This window comes from Plectrocnemia conspersa, unplaced genomic scaffold (assembly GCF_051122295.1).
Source record: "Plectrocnemia conspersa isolate PC_06_02 unplaced genomic scaffold, ASM5112229v1 ptg000005l, whole genome shotgun sequence".
Taxonomy (NCBI): Eukaryota; Metazoa; Arthropoda; class Insecta; order Trichoptera; family Polycentropodidae; genus Plectrocnemia; species Plectrocnemia conspersa.
Genome location: NW_028277169.1, coordinates 6300054 through 6309418, shown reverse-complemented (window position 1 = coordinate 6309418; position 9365 = coordinate 6300054). Strand labels below are relative to the sequence as shown.

Here is a 9365-nt window from a genome sequence, read left to right as displayed (position 1 = left end):
TTGTTGTAATAGTTTTATTTTAAGTTTCTAAATTCATCGTTTCTAAAATAATTCACTTCATATATTGTTTATATTTGTGCTTCTATTTTAGTTGTTAAATAATATCAAATGTTTCATTAAATAAATTAGTCGATACTTTATTTCTGAAATGATTATACAAATATTAATAACTACAAAATAATGATAACAGCAACATAAAAAACTTAGTCGATTGATAAAATTGTATAAAAAATCAAGGACCGCTCCAGTCCTAATAATCAATAATAAAAAAATGATCTATTCGCATATGAAAAATTGTCGGCGGTCGATTCTCTTCTTTACAATAAATAGTCGCTCTGGGAGGAAGACTGGTGAGACTGACGGTGTGATTTCTTTATACACGTTACATATAATATATTATAAAGTATGTAATCTAAATCGGCGACGGCTAATCGTCGCGGCTCGAGTAGGGCGGCAAGGGGCGCGCGTTCTCTATCAGCAGGGGCGCCGCCGCTGCGGTTCTGCGTGAGACGCCTCTCAGTGCGGCGATGCGCTCCATCACGCACGAAGCGGACAGTCGCGCCTCCGCGTCGTGATCCCAGCATTCTTCCATGGTGTCACACAAGACGTACAAAGCCTGAAACCAAACGGACTACTTCAATGTCTCGGCTGTAGCTTTACAGTTTCGCGAGTATATATTCGCAGGAAGGTAAGAGGTGAGTGAAAAGATTGCGAATTACGTTGTGCTCGCGCCACGCTTCCGGAATGTTCGGCCTCAATTTTCGATGAACGACGGCTTCCTGCATCTCTTCCAGAGACGGGTGGGCTCCGACTTCCTCCTCCAGAGGGAGCATGTACTCTCCTGTGTTTCCCCAGGCCGTACACCTATAAGACGAGGTTCGGTTAGAATCGTTTATGCAAATGTGTAAGGAGATAAAATACAAATCGGCCTGAACGCTAGTCACTATATAGGCGGACGGAGAATTGTACAATTGATGATCGTTACCTGGAAGCGATCTCCCATAATACGAGTCCGCATGCGTACATATCTATGCGGAGAAAAGCATCTCTAGTGAAATTTATAGCTCCTTCCAGCACTTCCGGTGCCATGTATCTTCTCGTTCCGACCTGCACATAAATACACAATATAAAATAACGATTTTAAGGAAGCAATTTGAGGATTGTCGTACCTGTCCGTGCGTATCGCCGCATGGGATTCCCGGCTGGAATATCAACGCCAGTCCGAAGTCGGCTATGCACGCCGACATGTCCCATTTGAGCAGAACATTTTTACTCTTAAAGTCTCTGTGAGCCACGGCTGGCTTTCGTCCGCCGCCCTGAGAGGCAGCCACTTCATCGTGCAGATGCGTTAGCCCCCTGGCCATCGTGAACGCTACCTGCCATGCCTCCTCCCAAGTGATTGTGTTGGCTTTCAAGTAGTCGCAGAGCGAGCCCTAAATTTAAGAAATAATTTGTAACACGGTAGTGTCGGGCATATACAGCAACTACTCAAAGTTCTCGGAATATGCTATAGCTGATTTTACAATTATTTTCTCATATCTTAGCTCATCATCGGCGGAAAGCCAAATAATTGGCTTCGGTTGGACTAATGGAATAAGGAAGCCAATATTTTGGCTTTACGTATAAATTAATTAGAATTATTAATTTTACAATTATTTTATTATATCTTAGCACATTATAGGCGGAAAGCCAAATAATTGGCTTAGGTTGAATTAATGCAATAGGAAAGCCAATATTTTGGCTTTACAAGGGACGTCATTTTCAACTTTTTTCAGGGGGAAAGCAAGCCTAGCGTTTTTGACACAATTTTATTGCTTTTGACGTGAATTTAATACTTCTGAGAAGTGATAATTGTTTTTGCGCCGTCCTATTGACCAAAATTCGGTTTGAATACTCTTTGACCAATACTCTCATATCATATCAGTTGTAGTAATATCAATAAGAATAGCTATATTTATAAAACAAGCGAAGACAAACTATGAAGCAATATGCAAGATGTTACTTTATTCTGTACTTCTTGCGCTTATTTTCCCATGAGAGATAAGTAAGCTTAGTTTGTATTTTAGCTTAACCTAATAAAAATTCTAAATATATAAATAGTTTTATAACTTTCATTAGATTAGGTTTGGGTTTAAACAGCAATTCGAATATTGAGTTTCATTGATATTTTAAAGCAGAACATTAGCGCCTATCAGTTAAATTGTATTTTCGCTAGTAGAAATATATATCTACTGATGAAAATATATTTAGACTTCACTAGTGAAAATATATCTTCACCGAAAAATACACATTCACTGTAACATTTATACGTTGCAGGTAAATAAATAACGATAAGTATGTAAATGTATATATTACTAAGTGTGGAAAAGTTGAAATCATATAATTTTACTAGCACCTACCAGATATTTTATGTTTTACTGGCAAATATATATTTACTGGTGAAAATGTACTCATATGATTTCATAATTAAAATTATCCATATGCTTTTGATATTTAAATTAAAAATACCTAATTGCCACAACATTATTTAAACCGAATTAAATTATTTTAAAAATAGTTTATAAATATTTATTAATATCATATTTCAATCAATTGATTTTTTACTTTGTCCTATTAATATTAAAATTAAATAACTTAATATGTTTATTGATAAAATAGTGAATGAATATTTATTAATTTCTTCTTTAACCGTTTTTGTGCCGCAATGTGTATTTTGCATATCTACGTGCTTAGTGGTGCTTATTTTTAGATTTAAAAAAAAGGGCAAAAGCATTCAGAAAGAACATGCTGACCCTCTTCACATCCCTAAAAGGTCTCAATGACATAAATGATTTAGTTAAGAGCTTGATATTTATTTTATATTTTATTTGTGATGGACATATTGACAGCCACGGCTTCGCTCAAAAAGAGCAATAAATGTTTTCGTGGTTTTAAAACTCACTATTCAAAATATCATAATTTTTTATGCTTCTTCATAGAAGACTATAAATCCAACGCGGCTTGTAATATTTTTTCTTAGCGTAAATAATAGTTTATTGCGAGAGAAAAAGTCTCGCGTGGCACTAACCGCATCAATTGATTTTGTTTTCACTTTGCGTCCTGTTAATTTTGCGATCGATTTGTGACCAATTTTCGTGTGAGCAGTAATGCGCGTGACTAATTGCCGTGTGAGCAATGATCGCCGAACCGATTTCACTGAAAAATATTTTTTGGAGATAGATTTGACTGTTTATTTTAGATTTTCTTTGAGGGATAACCCAGAATTTCTGGTATAGAAACATCTTTTTCCGGGGGAGGGGCAAAAGTTGCCCAGTCAAGTCGTTTTTTTCAGTATTTCGATTCAAGGGGGAGGCGAGGCCCCCAAATGACGTCCCTGGGCTATACGTCTAAATTTATTTGATTTGGAAATTTTACAATTATTTTATTATATCTAGAAACATTATCGGCGGAAAGCCAATATTTTGGCTTAGTTTAAATTTATTTGATTTGCAATTATTTTATATCTCAACACATTATCGGCAGAAAGACATGCATTGTTTGGGCTAATGCAATAAAGCCAATATTTTGGCTTTATTGCATTATCTAATTTTATTTAATTTGATTACAAGAAGTTTTTTATTGACATCTTCGATTAGATCGCAACTATTTAAAATAAATAAAATAAAAGGTTTGATAAAGTCAATGGATTAAATGCATTACACTTTTGAATGAATTTTGACGTCAGTTCTAAAGCTAATTATTTGGCTTCTAGTTTATAAGTTGACCGATGTGGGAGATGAGTTTAGTTATTTATTTAGTGACTCATGTCATCACACATAAATCGCTTGCTTATTAAGTATGATAATGCTCTTAACGTACATACTATTCCACTTGAAATATAAAGAAACAACACGGTAAATTGGGGACCTGCTATTTAGATGCCAGTTACTTTGTGTACAAAAAAAATGTTATTTTCTGGTCCCCAATTTACCGCATTATTAGAAGGTCTACTGTACTTAATTCTGAGAAGTTTTAAAGCGACTATCGAGGCGAGGCGTACAATACCTTCTCGTGATAAGCGGTGATCAGCCAGTATTCGGCCTGCAAGTTATCGCCCCTCTTCTCGACGCCGATGAATTGTAAAATGTCCTGGTGGTTCATCCGGGGCAGCTTGAATATCTCCTGCTCGGTCAGCCACGACTGTTTATCTTGCACGGGGAAAATTTTAACGGCCACTTCCGATTGGTTCAAGAACGCTCTCCTAACGGCGCCGAATCGGCCGCGAGCCTTCACCTCCAACAAGACTATCGGGAGATGATTCCTATCTTCGAGGCCCTCCGGAGAGGGCGGACACGAGAGCGAGGGCTCCGCCGTCGGCAGCTCGTTGAAAAAGTTGCTCTTCTTACGCTTATAGAGGTAATATCCGCAGACGAACACTAAGACTGTGAACGCCACCCCGGCAAACGAGTATATTATAATATCCACCAGCAACGACGGCTCTTCTGCGGGAGCGGCCGCCACGTTGATCTTGGCGGGCTCGGTGGGCCGCTTGGACGGGTTCCAGGTGAAGTTGGAGTTGCACATGTCGCCTTCGCAGCAGCAGAACAAGAGATCGTTCTTGGGAGTGAAAGCGTCTTCGACGCAGTCGGGCCGGTCGTAGCATTGTTTGCTGTTCATGAAGCAGCCCTTGAGCTTGACGTTGTCGATCTTCCATAGTACGTAGCAGTGGTTACGCTTGTCGGGGTCGTGGGGTTCGCACTCTTCGCGCTCGTAGCAAGCGCTTGAGTTTTTCAGGCAGGCGGTCTCGTTGTAGAACTCGCAGAAGCGGGTCTCGACGGGGCCGTCCGCCGACGTCAACGTCGCTTCTGAAAATGCATCAATTAGCAATTGAAATATTTCACAGTAGTGAAACGATGGAATAATATTGATAAATTCGAAAACAATAATAAACAATTTTGTAGGTAAAGTAGTTAAGTATGGCAGGATGAAAATACGTATGTATACATAAAAGTTTTAACGAGATCAACTTATAAATAAGTTTGCCGATTTCGATTCCTGAATATGGAGTAATATTCTGGAGTGGCAACCCTGGAGTCACTCCACTCTTGGTCCGAAAAGGGGGCTCACCGACGACGAGGGTCAGCAGCGCTGCGAGGGCGGCGGCGGCGCACAACGACCTGCCGACTGCCATGTCAGGGGCGCCCTTCCTCCTACCGAAACATCGCAATTCACGACCAGCTCCTCGGCTCCTCGCTCGCCCGCTCGACGGCCGCCGTGCGCTTGTTGTCACCCCGAACACCACCGTTTATGGCCATGAACGTAGCGCGTTCTTTTTTTATGCGCTCGCTATTTTTATTTTTACAATATTACTTATACGAGTACCTAATTTCGTTCATCAATTTTAAACAAATATTTATATTTTTACACTTTTTTCGAGTGACTTTGAATTTGCGCCAGTGTGACCATATAGATAGTAAAAAAATATTTAGAGCAGCTGCCACCGCTTAAATTAGAGATGTTATTTATTTATTATAATATATCATCAATGAGTATACTCGATAAAAACATTTGCTGTAATTTACGATATGAATGAAACTTCCAATGACAAGCTATATGAAAATAAAAATTACGATCAATGCCGGCTTTCTTTTTATATGCAACTGATTTGAGGGCCCCGCGCTCAAAGTAAAACAATAATAAAAACAGACGTTAATATTATTTTCAACACAATGTCAAATTTATATTCATATATAGTGATATTTCATTCTCCTAAAAAGCACAATGAAATCAAAATTGTGCAATTTTTTCGGTTTTTGTAAAATTCCACCAAAACTCCATCGCCAATTTGTATGAAAAAATATGGACTAGAACAACTTGAATGAGTCGTTTCTATGAATCATTCCTTAACGTTTGTCATAAACCAAGAAAATACACAAAAACTATATCCCGTTAAGACACACACATGTTCGATCCGGTGTTCTCTTCTGACAGCCCATGTTTCAAAAATAATAAGCGTTTCAAATTTCAACATACGTTGATTGTTAATAGTGATTCCAAGACTTTTTATGTCAAGCCCTTTTTTAAAGTTAGCATTTATATACTCATGGAATAAATTTATTAAGATTTAATAATGTATTTGTTAGTTGCTATTTATATAATATAAATATATTACTTTAATTTTGGAAACTAAAAACATTTTTTGCAGTTTTGTAGACTAGTTACTTTGCATGATGTAAAATTTACTTGTGAATTATTTGAAATTACGATACTATATTAGTGAATTTCATATATTGTATTATTAAATAAATTTTATATTACATAAATATTTTTTGGAGGGCGTGAGGGGGGGCTCACGCTATATTTCTATGTAAGGCTCCGCACTCGCTAAAGTCGGCCCTGTTTACGATATACTTGGACATATTTCAGCGACTTTTTTTTAATTTTAAGTTTCTATCTAATCCAGTAATATATGGTATTTAGACGTTACTTTGAACTGATTCTTTGAAAAAAATGTTTTTTTTTTGAATTATGTAGAGTTAAATGTTTAAAAAACGCGTACATTGCATTTAAATTTAATTAATAATTATGTTTTAATTCGATATGTTTGTGTTATATTTTGTATATTTATTTTTAGTAATATTTCCACTTCCTATAGCTGAGTCTGAGATCTTGGAAAGTTTTTTGCCAAAAAATCAGTCATTAAGCGGTTAATATAAAGACACTCATTATTTTTACAAATGCGCACAAGACGTTTTATTAAACAAAAAAGAGATGTCCCGTAATAATTGTTCCAGCTTTTCGTAGCTAGTACTGAAAACATCTTTGTGCTTGGCAAGCTCGCTGAGAAACTAAATGGCTCGTGTGAGAGGAACGCTTTCGACAGGAAAAAAAATTAGGGAAGGAGCGGAGGCAATTACCCTCCTTGAGTTTGGCCAGCAAAATCCATGTCATTTAATGAAATATGACTGGCCAACTTTTGCAAAAAAGCTAATTCTAAACCATAAATTCTCGGGCTACCCTTCTGAGGAAATCTAAAGAAAAAACAATATAGAAAATATTTTTTAATTATGTTTTTTCAGTGGAAACGCTCGTTACCGAGCGTTCCCACTTCGACGGCACCGACACGATTTTATAGCTTTTGACGTGAATTTTTGCCTTCTGAGAAGTGATAATTGTTTTTGCGCCCTCCTATTGAACAAAATTCGGTTTGAATATACTTTTTTTTTGAATATTGGTTATATTCTTATACCAGAAGTCGTAGTAATAGTGGTAGGGATAAGTATGTAAAATGTATTCCGATTTGATTCCACTGAAAAAATATATTTAAAAAAATATTTTCATGATTGATTCGTTTTTTTAGATGTTCTTTGAAGGATAACCCGAGATTTTCTGGTTAAAGATTAGGGAATACATTTCGATTTTTCTAGGGTGTGAGAAAAAGTTGGCCAGCCAGTGGTTATTATTTTTAATATTTCAATTTCATTGAGATTCATAGTATTTCACTAAATTTCAGGCCAAATTCAAGAGGGGTAAATGACCCCCACCCCCTCCAAATGATGTTTCTGGTTAATTCTGTGCTATATTATTGTTATTTAAATAAGTAGTTACTTATGTACATAAAATTGTTTTTTAGCACTTCTGTAAAAATCATATCGCACACAGACAAACTTTGAGAATTTTTTGTTTGACATCCCAAGCGTCTTGTTTGCGTTAGTTTCAAACCAATCGTTATCTCTAGTATGTTATAAATATACGGATAAAGGTTCTATGCGTACCGTATTTAAAAGGTTGATTTAATTCTTAATAATTGATTCGTTAGTTATTAAGAAAATTTGCAAATAATTATACAATCCATTGATGAATACTAATCATATACAAATATAACTAAGATAAAACAACCCAATAGTAATCGCAGAGAAAGAAGAAAGTAAATCTAAATATTTTATTGTAGCCTTTGTGCTTATATACATATATACTAAGAGTATAATATCTTTGGTCATTGTCACGCAAAGCAACACAATCGATCAAAAAGTAATAAAAAAATTCAGATGATTAATTTACTTTAAGATTCTATCTATATACTTATAGTTTATTAAATTCTATTTTTGACTTGCTTTCAACAAATTCGTAAGATAATAAATAGCCGAGTACAGTCTAGGTAATAACAGTTGGTCGGTCGGTGCCAAGATTCGAACCACTGACTTTGATTGCCTATTACCTTAGCTAACTTGTCAGTATTGAAACTTTATGTTTTAATATTAATGTCCAATATTGAGTATTTTTAATGTTTCTGAAAAAGTATTTTTGATAATAATGGTACTTTTGTGAAGGCTAATTGCAACTCATTTATTTATTGATTGAAAATATTTCGTTGCAACAGTGTAAACACAATCAACAACTACTAAATAAGTAGTGAAACATGAGACCCAAATCCAGTCTGCAAATTGGTAACATATGTATATTTAATTAATCATAAACTTATATTATAACTTTCAATTTTGGCTACCCCTGCTCTATCGTTTACAAGTACACTTTAATAGCAATGCTTAAAATTTTGCACAAGAATAAGGGTGTATTTGAATAGTTATAGATGTATATTAATTGAAGTGCATTTGGGGGACGGTGCCGCCGCGACGCCGCCGATTCAGATATTTATGATCGAAATTGTGACCTATTTGGGGTGGAAGAGGGGAACTGGATGGCGTCCGAGCAGATTGCAGACGGTAGACGCAAACTGGAGGAGAGGCGCCAATCGTAGAGACGGTTGGCGTCGAACGTCGGGTGGCGCCGAAACCCACCCTTCAAAATCCTAGCGATGACCTATTTCGCATCAACAAAACACACACAATCAACAACATTATCTGTTATGATTTCAAATTTAAAAATCCTCTTTCCTCTATAAAAGTTCAAAGTCTGCCGCAAGTCGCATCGTCTCATTGTTAACATTATCTGACCCTATCTACGTATAGAAAAATGTGTAATTTTTCTGAATGACTTAAACTCACAATATGTACTTTATTAAAAACAAAACATAGAAATATAGTAACATATACAAATAATGACTCTGTACACAATTTAACTCGACAACGCGTTGGTCATTCTGTAGGCAAGTAAAAAATACTCTTCTAATCTACAAATTAAATTTTTGAGAGCCCACAAATAAAATTCAAAGAGAATTAGTGCATTTCATTTAAACTTAAATATAGTCAATTAACAATATAAAGTTGTGATATTAGCATTTATTTACTGTGATGTATACTAAGTGTACATGTCATCTTATAATGTGAATATCTCTATAAATATGTCGAATAAAATGTTAATATTTTAATAATTTCTCCGCGACAGTCTAACATATTAAATTAGATAATACCAATTGATTAGTAATT

At 35.7% G+C, this 9365-nt stretch overlaps 1 protein-coding gene across 2 annotated transcripts; it reads right to left on the bottom strand.

The window, feature by feature from the left end:
• On the bottom strand, positions 1–5261 carry put (activin A receptor type 2 punt). Of its 2 annotated transcripts, none has more exons than XM_088186584.1 (6): positions 5107–5261; positions 4045–4844; positions 1170–1433; positions 986–1107; positions 720–864; positions 1–631 (listed from the first exon to the last, which is right to left on the bottom strand). In XM_088186584.1, exons 1-6 carry the CDS (start codon positions 5168–5170, stop codon positions 428–430), a joined length of 1599 nt encoding a protein of 532 aa, XP_088042710.1. In that variant the 5' UTR covers positions 5171–5261; the 3' UTR covers positions 1–427. The 2 variants fall into 2 exon arrangements, with proteins under 2 accessions (XP_088042710.1, XP_088042711.1); XM_088186585.1 differs by having other exon boundaries at positions 1–616.
• Positions 5262–9365: the final 4104 nt, after the last annotated feature.

What these genes read in the sequence shown, in the direction of transcription:
- put (XM_088186584.1), bottom strand. Translation starts at nt 5,170, where the DNA reads ATGGCAGTCGGCAGGTCGTTGTGCGCCGCCGCCGCCCTCGCAGCGCTG. An exon ending in TCACCGCTTATCACGAGAAG is followed by an intron (nt 1,434 to 4,044) that starts GTATTGTACGCC and finishes TCTTAAATTTAG; the next exon opens with GGCTCGCTCTGCGACTACTT. An exon ending in TTATGGGAGATCGCTTCCAG is followed by an intron (nt 865 to 985) that starts GTAACGATCATC and finishes CTCGTCTTATAG; the next exon opens with GTGTACGGCCTGGGGAAACA.